This window comes from Alligator mississippiensis, chromosome 3, assembly GCF_030867095.1.
Source record: "Alligator mississippiensis isolate rAllMis1 chromosome 3, rAllMis1, whole genome shotgun sequence".
NCBI lineage: Eukaryota > Metazoa > Chordata > Crocodylia > Alligatoridae > Alligator > Alligator mississippiensis.
Window position 1 is genome coordinate 146205459 of NC_081826.1, and position 16489 is coordinate 146221947.

The following is a 16489-nucleotide window of genomic DNA, read 5'->3' on the forward strand; positions in this document are numbered from 1 at the left end:
ACTATTCATACCCTTTGCAACTCAAAGCCAAAAATCAACAATGTATTCATTTTTAAGATTAGAACTATGCTAGAAAATAGCATAAGTACTTTATTTTTTATAATGTTATCATTTAATCTCTTTCTTGTGAGGTTTGTACAACAAAAATGCTAATATTTTAACCTGTACATATTGGTTTGTATTCTCTGGACACCAAAGGGATGGCAGGGTGCATCTTACAAGGAAAAGCCATGAAACTGAGTTGAGAGAATTTTGTGTGTCTGGAAGTTTTCCTAACATGACAGTGAACCACCGCGTGAAAGATCATGGGCTAAAAATGTGTTTTCTGAAACCTGTTTTGTTACATGCTTAATTACTAGTACAAAATCTTGCAGTAACTTTCCTGGCTTATACTTTTCTTTCGGCAGGGATGACCACATTTCAGCTTTGCTGACTGTGAGAGGAGATGCCAGCAGGGATATGAAGCAGACGATCATAGAAACTCTGGAACAAGGAGCCAACCAACCAAATCCAAATTATGTGCCAATTTTTAAAGAAATTACAGTCCCCACATTAAGTGTGCCAAAACTTCTTAAGTAGCTGACACTGGAAATGTCTTTTTTTTTTCATTTGGGGTCAACATATTTGAAATGTTTAAGGGCAAATTTGTAAATGCCATTTCAAAGGGCATTTAGTATGACACCGTTAATTACTCAGACTATTATTTATAGGTATGTGTATCTTTTTGGTGCTGTTAGTTGTAATCAGAATCCTGAATGCAAGCGCAGAGATCGGGAGTATGGCTGATTGAAGAATGACATTTCTGATGGCCAGAGTGCTTTGTATTGACTTCTCGCTTGTTATAGCTATAACAATTTTGCGGATTCTGTGAAATCCGGCGTTGACCGTGAAATCTGGGCAGTGCCCATGGAATCTGCAAAATCTGTGGGGGGGGGGGGGGGGGTGAGGAAAAACATATTGAGTGCTGTGACAGCTTGCCAGGACAGTGGAAGGGAGGGGGGCTGCTGGCAAGATGGCTGCTGCCCCTCAATGCTGATTGGCTGCAAGCATTGCCTGTCATGTGGCTCCACCCCTTTCCAGTCAGTGGCAAGGGGCGGGGCTGAATGATGAACAGCCGTTACAGCCAATAAATGACTAGAGGCAAGGCCCCATGACAGGCAGCTCCTGCAGCCAATCCGTGGCAAGGAGCAGGGCCACTGAGGGCCCTTGGTCAATTGTGGGGGTTGGCGGGGGCGCACTCCACCCATAAAATGGCTGCCCCGGCCCATGTTCTACCTACAAAATTAGGTGGCAGCCCCCACAAATTAAGTAGGTCCATAGTTATAGCCGTATGCACCATCACCAAGTATATTTTGTCACAGGTTAATTCTGCATTGCACAATGCAGTGTTGTGTTTTAGAACAATTTCTGATTATCTCTACAAGCCAGCTCAGGTACCAGAAGCAGTATCCCTACATGAGCACCAAGAAGCCAAGTAACTAGCCCCACCTGGACTATGCATTAACAAGTATATACTGCTTCCAACATCATAGCTGGTACGGTGAGAGTTACAGCTGCACTGCTTGGTGCCATGTAGATGCACCCTCACCACTTACCTAACCTCATGGTTTGTGTGTATATTTAATCTGATGTAAAATAGTATACGTTGCAGAAAGCTAAAATACAAAAATGTTTCCTAACTCATAAATTGACAAAAATTGCTAATAGCTAATTTTATTCCAGGTAAATAGAAAATTTGATAGAGGTACAGTGGTAATTTTTCATCAATTTGACTTTCATTTAGTTAATGAGCGCATAAAGCACTGCTTATAAAACATTAACCTTCAATAATACCGACTTTTGCAACTGTATAAATTCACTTTCTATAAATCTGAGTCTTAATTATTAAATTTTTAAAGAGCAATTTACATGGGGTGTACACTATTAATATTGTTTTGGTTCACAGGCATATTCTACAAACTTAAGATATGTAAAATAACACTTCAATTATAAATGTTTTCTTATTTCCATAAATCTATCATTAAAGGAGTACTTCACAGTAATATGCAGCGCAGTAAAGTATTTCAAGAACTATGTCTAATTTATTGTTAGAAGCCAACCAGTTAAATGCTAAAAAGATGTGTTAGTATAACATTAAGAATGCCTTATACAGCTCATGTCTAAATACATAATATAACAGGTTCTCAAAGTATTTCTTGTTGGGAAAAGATACTGACTAAATTCTCATAGGGCTAAAGTCTGGGCACTATTTGTAATTAGCATTTGGAAAAATGGAAGTGGATACAGATACAGTAATAGGGTATGGATATAAATGCATTGAAAGCACTCTGAATTCCAGAGACCATCAAATTTTAGCACCTGTAGCTCCCCCCCCACTTGTCTTCTTTCTGTTCCTCCTCCCTCACTAGAGGACTTCAAAATGACTGTGAAGGCATGCAGTGGCACTGCTGTCCTGCTTTGCAGCAAACTAGCTGGGATCCCTGCATATCTGTCAGCCTCTGGTCTCTGGAGAATCTTAAAGACAGCCCAGTGCAGAAGAGAACACTTACTGGCTGCCTGCTTTGCTCCCCCTGACCATGGCGGGTCAGGGGGGATGTAATGTGGAGCAGAGAACTGTGGGATGCCAGAAGACGGCTGGAGTGTATGCACATTTCAGGAAGTGTTTTCAAAGCTATTCCTTTTTTTGTGGGACAGAGGAGTTAGGACCTGTTTGAAAAACTTTTTTGGCTTATATGTATCCTTGCTGTTTGGAGTGCTTTAAAGGCACTTGGAGCATTTCAAACAGCATGTTTATACCTTGCCTCAGATTAGTCCCTGCCATGTAGTTGTTGTTAAAGCTAGACTAGTATTATACCCAAGTACCAGTCAAATTGTGTTGAAAAAAATCCATCTGAAATTCTGGCCCAAATGGTGTGTAGGTATACATTGCTTGCATATTGCGTGAATAAAAAATTGGTGAATAAAGGGGAGGCACATGGGCTGGTTAATTTCTGAGAACTTGCAGGTTCTGTGACTTTGAAGGCCTGATCCTACAAAACCCCTCGTACCAAGTTCACTGATGCTTATTACAGAGATGTCATTGCCAAGTGAAATCAGTTGAAATTAGAGGTGCACCGATACATGGGTCCAATATATAGAAAACTGACTATATTGAAAATCGGTCTGCCGTGGCTGATAATTTGGCTGATAAATGCCCGTATGTGCACGCAGCTGCAGCACAGCATGTAGGCAGCAGCACAGCCTGGCAGCTTGAAGAGCTGCACGCAGCTGCTAAGTCTGTTGTGGTGGAAGGGGAGGGGGGAGGGAAGGGGCATGGGGGGGCAAATCAACGCCCCCTGCAGTGAGGGAGGGAGTGGGGCTGATGTTGGGGTAGGTGCTGCCTAGCTGGGGCAGGACATGGGATGGAGCCACAGCTCGTCCAGGGAAAGGGGGAGCTCCTGCCACTGCACACACCCCGGGACGGCATGGGGGATCATGTGCCCCCGGATTTGCATGGGTTGGAGTGGGCTGCAGCTGCAGGCTAAGGACTGGGGCCATGCCAGACTCTTCCTGGTTGGGGTGGGGGGAGGCTGGGCCACACTGCTTGGGGCGGGTGATGCTGGGAGGGGACTATGGGGGGCCTGCAGCAAAATTTGGAGTAGCCCAGCCCTGTGCAGATCTGGGGGCACATGCCTCCACTCCTGGGGTGTGCACAGTGGCAGGAGCTGCTCCCCCTCCCTGCACCCCCCGGATGAGCCACAGCTCCATCCCATGCCCCGCCCTGGCTGGGCAGCGCCTGCCCCTGCCCCACTCCCTCACCATGGGGGGTGTTTATCTGCCCCCCCCCCACACTCCTTCCCTCCCCCCGCCCCTTCCACAACAACAGACTAACCAGCTGGACGCAGCTGTATCAGAAATAGGATTGGTATCAGCCAATCTCCTGCCTTAAAAATTGACTATCATTATCAACCCCCAAAAATCACTATCACTGCACCCCTATTTGACATCTCATGGAAGTAAGCATTAGACTTGCTAATAAGCTTATGCAGACCACCTGCTGTTCTACTTAATTGCAGTGGTGTTTGAAGGTATTTGTGAAAATCAGTTTTATTTAGGCTGCTGAAGATGGAGTTGGCATCCTGTCGGCTCTTGGATCTGAAAATGTTTATTATAGATCAAGGGTTTCTTAGGAAGAATTCTGTTTTAATAAGGACAGTTCTCAGTGTTCCAGCAGCAGTACATTTCCCAGCCATGTCTTAGGAAGGAGGTATTCAACCTTTGGCCCACCGACCAAATCCAGCTTGTGAGGTCATCATCTGGCCCAGGGGGTCCCCACAGGTCTGAAAATATAGTGATGGGAGAGCAGTGGCAGCATTACTTGCAGCTCCCCTGCTGCCAAATTTTTAGACATGGAAGCACCATGGGTTGGATGACATGGCCCTGTGCACTAGGGCCAATCCAGCATGCACAGCTGGGCCAAGCACATGGCGCTGGACACATGGAGTGACCCTGCAAGCCAGCTCCAGCCTGTAGACAGCCCCGTACCATTCATTCAGCCCACAGGACCAGCCAGTTAAGCACCACTGTCACAATCAGTACTCTGCATCCTGTGTGATGTCAGTTTATCAGAACTTCATTGCAAATTTTTGTAGCATGTACAGAAGTGATTTCTTACATCTCTTATAGATTTTTTTTAATATATCTTCCCAAAAATACAGCTAGGAGACTTCTTTGGTTATTACCAATCAGACGCCAAGCTTCAGAAGTATTTTAATTGAGCGGGAGAGAGTGGGGGGCATATTTTTTTTCAGAGGACAATTTGTCCATCTGTATTTAGTTAAAAAAGTATTCAATCATTTTCCTATACCTGCTGAAACAGTGAAAATAATCATAAACAAAAAAACTTTATAAATGATCTGGGTATAGCATCTTTTTCAAGCATCTATGAGCTATGAAACAGGGTTGTAAGAGTGAATAGGATTGTTATCCCAAACACAAACATGGAAATATGACAAATTAAAAGTAAAATTGGAAGCTGTCTTTCTGAGAGATACAAATTATAATTTGAATATGAACTTGCCCTGAGGTGCAGGTCCTGTTTGTTTTTTTCCATAACTCTTCCAGTTATGAATCAAAATGGTAAACTGTATTTCCTCAATTTTATCTGCCTGCCTGTCTGAGCTGTGCGGAAGCCCAGTGCTTCCCTCCACGGCTGGGGAGGGGGCGAGTGCTTCCCTCTGCAGCTGTGGCAACCCCCAGGACCGCTGGGATTGGGAGCCAGCAAATGGGTGCCACTCGGCCTGCTGGCAGCTCAGTCCCTCCCCCAGCACCGAAGAGGCAGGTAAGGATCAGGCTCCCCCTTGTGTACATGCCACGAGGGTTTAGCTCAATTTAATTCTTCCTAAATTGAAGCAGGGTTTTTAAAAACCCACCATTTCAATTTAGGGAGAACTAAGCCGAATTAAACCCCTGTGGTGTGTACAAGCAGCCTGAGATTCGAAGTATGGTTACGTTACATTTTAATGACTCTTCCTAAAAGAGACTGACATTGAGCAAACCTATTTTCAGTGACTTCCTAGAGAACTGCTAGCTTCTTCATCTCTTTTTGCAACATGGCTTCCTTCCCTTCCCCCATCCCCTCTTCTCAGTTCCTGTGGACGTGCCCTCGATCAGGTAGCTTTCCTACCATGTTTTGCCTTATCCCCCTACAAGACTCTTGATCCCATTACTTCATCTCCCAGTTCCTGGGTCCTAAATCAAAGGAGATTGGTAGCTGCTTGCCAGGAGATATTAGAGGACAAGCAGAGAATTTTGTTTGGTTTTTAAGGGTTTGGTTCTAAAGATGCAATCACTGATGACTGCATTTGTGGATGTACTGGAAAGCCTGGGGATCCAATAAAGAGAAGCGATTGAGGAAGATATTAGAGGGATCTAAATTTTAGCTACTGACCTCTGTAGTGCTGTGGTATGTGACAGCATTCCTTAGCACAAATAATTCCACCCACACGCAATCCTTTTAGCTAAATCTAGGAAGCTGAAGAAAAATGCAAGTTCCCCTTGGTGAGGCAGGCCAAGGAGGGACAGATGAAACCACAGGGAGGTTTGAAGAGGAACCCTGGTTAGGAAGCAAAATTAGGAGTTGCTTGGGCAGCAGTGGTGTGGGACTCCCCAAACAGCTCCTTGCCAGATGGGCTCCCATTTCCAAGCCTGGCCTCGTGGCACGTGGGGATGCTGCAAGACCTCTCCCAGTGACCAACTACCAACACTGCCAAGGGACACCAGGAAGCTTGGGAAGAGACCTAGCTACCTGCTGCCAGGCCCATCATGTACGAGCCAGTAAGAGGTTGTGAGTCAGGCAGCTCTTGTTATGTGCGTAAGCTTGAGTAGTAGCCACGGCTGCTGACACTGTAAAGATGGAGGTGGGATTGTGGGGGGGAGGATCATTTTTGGTATGGTTTGAAGCCAACATCCTGCAGCAGGAAGTGCAGGCTCCTCTCAAGGATATGTCTCACTCTTGGGGTGGGGTGGGTGGCATCTATGCCTTTCTGTCTTTAGTCTTTGAAATACTGGGCAGCTGACATTCACTGTATGGACTGTGGCAGAACTGTCCCCTCTGTCCAGGTTAGGTCCCCACTGTCCATGATGGGATTCTTGTGTACTCTCCAGCCCCTGGCAGTGGGTGCTGTTGGGGTGGGATGTGAGATACACTGGACTATATAGCGAAGGGGCTGCAGTGGGGTAGGGGATAAGCCTGGCTAAATTGGTAGGGTGGGGCAGGAAGTGAGCTCATAGAGATGCATTGGCAGGCATTGGGCAGAGGGATAGTGACCTCACTAAGGGCTGACATCAGCCTGTAGGGGCAAGCTCCAGCACCCCAGGCCAGAGGCTCAGACCTGAACAGACCTTCATGGTTCCGGGTCCCTGTGGCTGAGGCTGATACAGGTGAGAGAGAATCTGATTCCTATTTGTGGTCCCAGGGCCACCTCTGATCTGTCCATCCCTCCTTGCCTGCCCCATAGGTGCCACCGCCAGAAACTCTTGGGTTTCGGGCAAGTGTTGCAGTTGGGCTCCTCTCTGCCTGGCCCCCATCACCCTTCCTCATGGTTAATGAGTTCAGGGTTGTGGACCTTCTCAATTACAGTCTGTAATTCACACCTGGCTCACAGAGCTCTAGCATACAACACCACAGTAGTAACTTTCATGTAAAAAAGCCAGTTGTGAGCTCTGCAAAATCTCAGCCAGTTCAGCCCCCCTGAAATGTTTGGGCTCAAGACAAAATACCCAGTTGTACCCCTTTGGGGGGTACTCTGATACCCACATCCCCTTGCAGCTCTTTCTGTCTGCCAAGCTGTCTGTCACTCTGGCTTGGGTGCTTCTGCACTGAAAACAAAGGTGCTGCTCCAGGTCTCAGCCACTGGGGATCAAGCACAGACTGCTGCAGACCCAACAAGAGCTCCTCCCACCACTCTTCTGATTCCACAGGGGCCTTTCCTGCCTCTTCCTCCCACCATTTCCCTGTTTCTACAGGGCAGCTGAGCTGTGCCTGAAGGGAGCCAGCAAAGGACTGGGATTTTCATCAGGTTCCTTCCAGGGAGGGCTCAGGTGGGTGGCAGAGATGCAGGGTCAGGAAGGGGAAGGTGAGGCAGGAGGAGAGGTTTGAGGAAGATAAGAATGGGGCTAAGGACATCGTGTTTCCATGCCTGATAAAGGCAGTGCAAGCAAGAAGCAAGGGTGAATTTGTGGGTTGTCATTTATTGGACCAGGTGTAAAATTTGGGGGAGACATTAGCCAAGGGCACTGAAGAGGGGTACCTGGTGCTCAGAAACTTCGCTAATTGGGCAAAAAGATTGTGGCTGAGAGAAAAACACAACAGAAAAAGTAGAAATTTGAAGTGGGGAATTCTTTCCCAACTACACAGTTGATCCAAGAGAAGATGTCACTAAAATAATCTCAAGTCTTGATTATGGCTTGGACCATTATGACTACAATACCCAAACCCTACTGCAAGGAAGGCTATGGCTTTTATTCAAATGAGATAGACACAGACAATCAGGGGGCAAAGCATTTTATGCATGGTTGTTTTTGTAGCAAAGCCCAGGACATGACCCCCAGGCCTGCAAGTAGTTTACACCCAACATTTAGGTCTATTTTAAAATGTACTGTTCATTGTGTAAGGTAATCAGCAGCCTAGATCTGTGCCAGTGGCTGTTTGTAGGAACAAACCAGATGCAAGAGGATAATTTCAGGATGCGGAATTGTACCTGCAAGAAGAGTGAGCCATGGCTTGGCTGAGAAACTGAACCCCCAAATCCATGGCTCACAAAAAGTGGAGCTAACAGGACTCTGTGGCATAGGTGTCAAGACACGGTGCTTTGCAGTCGGTGATTCTGAGCAGGTTGCTGGGTGCAGGAAGAGACAGTCTGTTGAATGCTGTTGTGTTGCTCTCATCACAGCCCATAGCCAGCAGTCTTTCTGCTGACAAGTAAAACCGGAGAGGGGTGGGAGCTGAATAAGTTGGGAAAATAATAGTGTGGGTGCTACATAGAGAGGGATTTAGCTCAATGTGAATAAAGGGGAGTGGTATCTGACAGGAAAGAAGGAAGCAGCAGAAAGATTGTCATACCTGTCTTACATAGGAAAACACACAATTTATTTCTTTCGGGTAAAACAAGACACATTTGTGATCCTTAGGTATTAAAGAAAAAAAGATACATCACTTTGGATGAAAATGGGAGAAGATACTCCCAAGGAATCAAAGAATGACGGAGGAAAAGCAGGAGGGAAGAAAACTAAGAAGGTACAGTCAGTAACTATTTTAAAACCTACATGTCATGGAAGAAAGAAGATGGTGGTCAAAATAGACAGGTGTTCTTAGTAATGCCACTCAGCATTACCTGGTAGTAGCTTTGAGCCTGTTCTGCTATCTGGAAGATGGAGGCAAAACTGTTTACCTCCTCCACTAGGGGCTGGGGGTGTTAATCAGCAAATTCCCATGCTGTTCTTGAAAACCATAAAAGCTCCAGAGCACGTAGTGTTCAGATGCCTCATGCCATGGAAGAGCAGAGAGCCCTGGAGATTTGGTATGAGATGGAGAAAAGGTCTGCAAGTGAATTGATTTTCTTCCCTGTGAAGAAATGAACAGGTTGACAAGTGCTTTCTCTGGGGGTGTTTAGAGACAGTCCCAACAGCAGGCCTTAGCACCTGGTCAGATATGGAACATGGAAGTGAGATGTGCTGTAATCTCCTACTCAGCAAGTGGCAGATTATCTGGACACAAGGTCCACTCCACAGAGTGCGTCCAGAGGTACATCCAAATCCTAGCCTGCCTGACATCTGTAATAGGTGCGCTCCTGCATTGAGCCACCCACCTCCCTACGCCCAACCACCTTCCAGGCTCTGAGTGCCTCCCTAGGGGCGCCTCATGTCTGGCCAACCCCCTTCCTGGAGCACACCCGCTAGCCTGGGGTTTCCACTGCCACCTCCCAGAACTCTGGACTTAATTCGGGCTCTGCGCGCTCTGGGAAATACAGCCCTAGTAGCCCTCAAGGGGACTTGATTCACTTCAAGAAGTTGGGATGCTTCCCTCAGTCAGAAGCACAAGTAGTGGTCTCCCTTAGTCTGCCGAACCAAGGGGACCCCAAGGCATAATCTAGACCCACTCCCAATAAGTATCCCACACTAGGTCCAAAGGAGAACTTTATTGGTTACAGAGGGTAGGGTTAGAATAGAGTACAGGGTAGAGCAATATCAGAGAAATCCCATAGAGCAAACTCCTGTGGCTGGGGTAGCTTTTGATCTTGCATCTGAGTTACTGCAAGCTATAGATCTAGGTGGATCTCAGGTAGCTTACTCACAAGTATCATCCAGAGGCAGGTGGAGAGTCCCTCTGGAGGCAAGCAGTTCTTTGATCATGAATTTTGAGAGTGAGAGCCAGTTTCAGATAGTACAGTTCTTCTTTGTTCCCGAGTATCCCTCATGGCTGCTGCCCCCCCTCCCCCCGTCCCGGGCAGTCTTTAACTTATATAGCCCTTGTGACCTCATTTACCTGGTCCAATGGAGGTCAGCACCTGTTGGTTGTCAGCCAACCAATTTGAAATACATCACTAGTTGCCGGGCAGACTCTAGCCCACCAGGAGGGAAGCCCCTCACCCCCCTATGCGATACTAGTCACCTAGGCAGAGGGAGCAGGTTTCCCCCCTCCCTCAGGAATGTATCCAGCTCAGGTTACCTAAAGAGATAAGGTAAGGATGTCTCTCTCGGCTGGGTCCATCCTAATTAAAATTGTCACAGAGCTGAGTTTTTGGGAGGGAAACAAAGGTGGCTTTCTGCCACAGGGTAAACCAGCAAAACTAGGTCACCTCTAGGCTCAAGGTGGGGAATGCTGGCCCTGGTGAAGTCAGTGACAAACTTCTTGAAAAACCTCCCTTGGCCTTCAAGGTAGTCAGAATTTTCTCCCATGGTCTTCAAAGCTAAAGGAGGCCAGACTGCACATTGGCCCTTCAGAAATGTGTTCAGGGGGATACAGTGCTTATCCTAACTTGTCATTCAGTGACCTTTCCTGAACTGGCTATTTATTTATATCTTTATATTTAATTTGATTTATATCCCACCCTGTCCAGAAGGCTCTGGTCATACACAGAGTGTTTTTCATGGGTGACTGTTATTGTTCATGCTAAATGTTTGATTCATACCCAGTAGACAGCTGTTGCTATGTAAAGAAGGGAGAATAGAGGAATTAATAAACACATTTATTGTCCCCTCTCATTTGTTCCTGCTACAGAGAAACAAGGCCAAGGAAATGAATGATAAAATGACAGATATAATGATGTGGTCTGTGAACGAGGTAACCAACATCATATACCCAGCTATAAGACAGTATAAAGAGAGAAAGAGTAGGCTCACCCAAGAGTTAGACCTGGATGCAGCCAGTACCACACTAGTGGGTGGTTACATTGCATCAGTTTGGGAAGGTGGCATTCACAGAAGCAGGCATGGTGCATCTCACTGCAGCACTCCCTGCTGGGGTACAGTGCAGCCTAGACAGGCCCGTTGGAACACAAGCTTGCAGGACACTGTTCTGCAGCGATGCTAAAACAACATCTAAAAACATTAGACGTAAAACTAGAAACCAGTCCCAGTTGAACTGACTGGATGTGTTTTTGTTTACAGAGATTCGTGCTGCCATACACCAGGCGTGGGATACAGAAGATTCTTTTGACATGTCTGAGGTCAATATCTTGTAAAACCCTTTGTGGCCCAACTTCCTGGGATTACCAAAAGTCTCTTGGCTCCCCCAGCTGAGTCCTTGCATTTTGCAGGCTCTTCACTATTTCATTCAGTTCTAACTTCTGCTCTGTAACCTCTACACAGATCTTGCCTTTAGGTGTGCAGTGGAATCCATTCCCCAGCCCAGTTGCTCTAGCTGTTGAGATCTCTGGCTCCAATCTTACTATCCCTGAAGTCAAGGGGTATTTTTCCACTGGCTTCAATTGGAGTAGGACTGAGTGCTTTTTTCTAACCTCTACCCTAATTATTCTTTCTTTACTCCAGTCTATCATATGTATTATGTCTTAAAAACTAGTGGAATCTATATACATGAAGGGAGGCCACTCCAATGTGCTGTAATTACAGTGTCTTGGAGCAGACTCGATTCATTGAATCTGCTGGAGTCTGTTAATTACTGCACTCCAGCAGATTCCAGTGTCACATGTATCAAGGTCCCTGCACTGAAAAATGGCGCCCATGCACGATGTTCTGGACACTGTTACACTGATGCTTTCAGAGCCGTGCTAATTTAAGCACCCCCCACCCCACTGTCTTCCACAAAATGTCTATAATGCCCTAGTTATACCCAGAGAACACCCTAGTTGTTACCTGTGATGCATATAGCCTTCCTAGGCCCACATCTTGCAGACTTAAGCATGTGCATAAAATCATGGACATCACATAAAGTAATACATTACCTTAGGAATTGTTACTTAAGAAGGGTATTGAAATCTTTGGATGTATTGAAAGGGAACGTAGATCACAAGTATGAAGGCATTATTACCACTGTCTATGGTATTAATTAACTCCTTATTGGATGCTGCATCCAGTTCTCATGTTCATGCTTAACTGAATGTTGATACACTAAAAAGGGTTCACAAAAGTTACAAGAAGGTATGTAGGTCTAGAAAACCTCTCTCAGTGTGAGAGACTAATAAAGTTCTACTTATTCAACTTAAAAAAGAGGTTTATCAGCAATTTGATCATGGGCTAAAAGCATCTCTATTTAGGGAAAGTTTCTAATTGGTAAAGGCTCTTAAGTCTTCCAGACAGAGGCAGAAGAGAATGCAGTGGCTGGAAGATGTAACTGGACAGGTTTGTTTTAGGAACAAGGTGCACACTATTTTCTTGTTATGCAACAAGTTATTAACTACAGGAACAACTTACCCAGGGGTGTGATAAATTGTCCCTCGTCTGAAATGACTTCATTTCTAAAAGACAGGCTGGAGCATCACCAGGAATTATTTGGGTTGATTCTGATAGCACTTGCTGAAGTTTTGCAGGCTGTTTCACTGCGGATCAAACTAACTGATCGCTCTGGTCTCTCTCTGCCCTTCTAATCTATGAAGCCCTTTGTACATTTGAGACTTAGTGCTTCCTCTCCTTTCCTTCCTTGCATCCTTTAGATTGCCTTTCTTTGTACTTTCTCTAGCTCTATGAGGAGTTTGCATGTGTTAGGAAGTGCAGAATTGGGCAGGAAAGATACTCACACAGCCCAAGGGAGGGGGAAGCATAGAGAAACTGTGGAGACATTATGAGGAGGAAAAGTAGCGGAGGTGGGGAAGGGGCTGAGCTGAGGCTTCTGTACGAAAGACTGTGGCATGCCCGACTTCAGAATGTAGGACAGAAGGGGGCCTCAGTCCATCCACTGACCCACACTTCACTTGGTCATTCATGGCATCACCAGGAACTGTGGCTGGGAAGAGAGCCCCACCACTGCTGCCTGCCCCTCATTCTGTGGCTGTGTAATCCTGAGGAGCACAGATCAAACAGAATCCAACCTGACTCTTTTTACTCTTCCCATGGTCCAGGTGGAATCAGCCTCAGAAGATGGTGAAGTGAAAGATCCCTTCTTACCAGTGGAAGCAGGAATTGATATAGGTATGTATGGGGAAGTGACACCATGGGTAAATTAGGTGCTGTACCTATGGTCACAAAGCAAATCTGTGGCCAAGCCCGGGACTGACACTAGGCCTCCTGAATCTCCATTCATTGACCTACCCAGAGACCATCATTGCTGCTCTGTCTAACACTTTACATGCAGCATTCCAGTAGAGAGAGAGTTTCTTGTCTTCAAGCACTAAATTGTACAGAGCTGAGTCACAGTAGAAGATCCAGCCACGTTGGATATCAGTACCCCACCTTAACACACACCTACATTTTGAGTACCTGCAATGCCTGAGTGGTTACACGACTGGACTGGAAATCCAAATGCATTTCCCTGTACAGAATCAAATCCTGTCCACAGGAGGGCCTTGTCTCTTGAGGAAGGTAGGACTAAATGACCTTTTGAGACCGTTGATTTATTCTTCTGTATTATAAGACATTTCTCTTTTCTCCACAGCAGCAGCTGCCAGTGTTCCAAGAAAATGATCTTCATTTTTTAAGAAGATACCACACGCTCTGTCCAGAGCATTCTCTTTTCTCTCAGCTTGCCTAACTTGCCACAGAGAGTTTCGGAAAGTCGCGCCAGAGACGATACACATGTGCTAAATTGGTTTAGGAAAAAATAGGAAAAATATAAATAGTTTTAGGAAAACAGGTGGACTGGTAGAGGCTGCCATTTCTATTTTGTGATTGCTTGCAACTTAATTCCCATGTAGCTAAACTCAACACAAAGGACAGAGGAGGCAGAGACAGGAGGTCAACTCTATAGGGTAGAGGGAGGCTGCATTATTCAGGAGCTAAGGTGAATCCTAAACAGGTGACCATGACACTGGAGGGGAGTTGGAGAGGGAGGTCAGGAACCTACTCAACCAGTAAGTATTGCCACAAAGGGCCAAAGAACATGTTGAGAGAACTTGGAGGTGCCACCTAGCAAGGGTGGAGCGTTCAAGCCAGTAGACAATGCCATCTGGGGATGGCAACATTCTCCAGCTGGAATCAGAGGGGAATCGGAAGCACCCTGGAACTGAGACATAGTTCTCAGAGCCAGCAGATAAAACAGTTTTCTGAGTCATTAGATACAGCGGCTGGAGTTTGACCAAGCTGCCCGAGCAGAAGAGCAGCATGGGAGAGCTGCATGCAGGGAGGAAACACCCAGTTCTGAGGACCAGTCTGTCTTGGCCTGGCAGTAGGGAGGGCTGAAAAGAACAGTGGTGATGCCCTGATCTCTGCTCCCTTTAGGGACCTCAGTGTCACCAGAGGAAGCTTGGGACTCCCTCCTATGAGGGTCTGAATCATCTCTGACCCATCTCTAATATGTGCCACTTTCCCCCAAGGGCTGGAGTTACTCAGGTGCTGGGGAAAGGGATGCTGCCAAATTCACAGCTACTCACCGCCAAAATTCAAAGCTTAGGGTACAGAGCCCCCCCAGGTTACACCTGGCTCCCAAAAAATGAAAATTTCTTCAGTATTATGACTTCTTTAAGCTCTTGCTTTTTGAAATCCCCACTCCATAACTGGGGACAGTTCCCAGGCTGCCAGCTCCCACAGGGACTGAACACAAAACTCCCATACCAGCTCCCAGCACAGCCGGAGGGCACTGCTTCTCCACAAGGATGTTCTAGACCAGTGGTACTCCACCTTTTTTGTACCAGGACCCATTTGTAAGCTTCAGTGGCCATTCCTGACCCAGTGCCCCTCACTCCTGACCCGCTGCCCCTCTCCCCCAAGCTTCAGCCCTCCACTGTGGGTGTGTGGGATGGAGGGGTGTGAATGGGGCTGGGGGGCGGGGAGGGAGGCATCCAAGCAGCACCTCACAGCCTGGAGCTTTGCCAGCCTGCAAAGAAAAAGATGGTTTCCCAGAGTTTTCTCCTTTAAAGGAGAATCCACTTTTAAAGTTTGTTCACGACCCTTTCATATATTCTTATGACCCACTTTTGGGTCACAACCCATGGGCTGAGAAACCCTGTTCAAGTGCAAGCCACGAGCTATGGGCTGCAGAGCCCTGTTGCAGTGAGTTCAGTTTATGGTCTCTGCTGTTCCCCCTGCGCCTCTAGTTTCAGGAGTGTTTCCCATCCTTCCCCAGGCTAGGAAGGTGCTCCACTGAACCCCCCCATACTCCTTCTCAGGTCTCATTTAGCACGAATGAGCCTACCTGACCCAGGGCTCACGGGAGAGGAGAAGATGGGGGAGTGGAGTGGTCTGCACTGGCATTCTCCATCATCCTTGCATGCAAGTTGGGTTTTCATCAGGGCAAGGAGGGAGAGCTGCTTCCCCCTGAGGAGCCCCGACTGGCCAAGGTATCCCAGAAGGCAGGCTAGCAGGACAGGCAATCAGCCAGAGGAGGGTTCTCTATTGAGGGCTGAAGTGCATTTCATTATAGCAAAGCCAGCCTCCTCAGGGGCCCAAAACTGTCAGCAGCAATGATATCCTGTAAGGCTCTCAACACTGCAAGAGCAAGCTTAGGTAGGAAAACACTTTGGCGAGGATGTAGTCATGCAATAGGGGGAACAGGGGCAGGGGAATGAACAAGACACCAGCCCTGGGAGCTGATTCTGAGGGGCACCAAAGTGGCAGCCCCTAGGAACCTGCACCGCTGCCGCCCCAGCAGCCCGTGCTCACTCGGCGAGCTTGTGCCAAGGGAGCAGCAGCTTGCACCACCACCGGAGCAGCCCCCGTGCAAGAAACGAAGCGCTCGCTTGCCCAAGCGCCACCACCCTCAGGGCACCAGCACCTGAGCGAGGCCTCTGGCTCAGGCCCGTTGCTGCAAGAAGCTGAAACGAGGACAAACCAGAGCAAGGCGCAGCCAGGTCTCGGCTCCCTCGAGACTCGTAGCCTGCACCCAGGAAACAACGCCGTCCTGACGTGCCACAGTTGCTACGGCTCACCCCGGGGTGCTGCTCCTAGGGTCACCCGGCGGGACAGAGAGAGCGGGGGCAGGCTGTGACGCCTCCACCCCGGGTGGTCCCTGTCCCGCGGGCCGTGGCTGGGGGGCTGACAGGGTCGGGAGGAGGGACAGGGAGAGGCCGGCGTTTCTCAGGATGGCTCCGCACCACGGAGCAGCACGACCCCGCCGGGGGCTGTCCCCTGCCCCTTGCCCCGTCCCCCCGGGAGGCGCCCCCGCCAGGCCACTGCTCTCGGGTGAGAACGGCATGAGCCGCCGTGTCTCCTGGGCCCCTCGTGGAGCGCGGGCTCCGGGGCGGCGACAACCACCCCTGCGGCGAGGGCGTGAACCACCCGCGGGCAAGAGCCAGACCGCGCCCCACTCACGTCACGACCGGGGCGTCACCAAGCCCCGCCCCCGGCTGGGGGCGGAAGGGGAGGGACGAGGCGTCCCGGAAGTGCCGCCGCGCCTTGGCCC

The 16489-nt window shown here is 48.0% G+C and overlaps 1 protein-coding gene and 2 long non-coding RNA genes across 7 annotated transcripts in view; 2 read left to right on the plus strand and 1 right to left on the minus strand.

Annotated features, from left to right (window-relative positions):
* EXOC3 (exocyst complex component 3) overlaps window positions 1-2042 on the plus strand; it is a 38453-nt gene extending 36411 nt beyond the window's left edge. For both annotated transcript variants that reach the window (XM_014595199.3, XM_006264729.4), the window contains one exon: window positions 408-2042. In XM_014595199.3, the coding sequence (XP_014450685.1) occupies window positions 408-579 (172 nt within the window). In that variant the 3' untranslated portion in view covers window positions 580-2042. The remainder of the gene's footprint in view (window positions 1-407) is intronic.
* A 1676-nt stretch (window positions 2043-3718) lies between these two features.
* LOC102559165 (uncharacterized) lies at window positions 3719-13785 on the plus strand. 4 transcript variants are annotated; one of them, XR_002091357.2, is made up of 4 exons: window positions 3719-7581; window positions 8671-8776; window positions 11149-11207; window positions 13056-13785. It is a non-coding gene; the product is annotated as an uncharacterized LOC102559165 (long non-coding RNA). The 4 variants fall into 4 exon arrangements; XR_002091358.2 differs by having other exon boundaries at window positions 3720-8776; window positions 13056-13125; window positions 13589-13785; XR_002091359.2 differs by having other exon boundaries at window positions 3720-6921.
* Window positions 9663-16423, minus strand: LOC109284043 (uncharacterized). The gene is made up of 2 exons (XR_002091360.2): window positions 15920-16423; window positions 9663-13733 (listed from the first exon to the last, which is right to left on the minus strand). It is a non-coding gene; the product is annotated as an uncharacterized LOC109284043 (long non-coding RNA).
* Window positions 16424-16489: the final 66 nt, after the last annotated feature.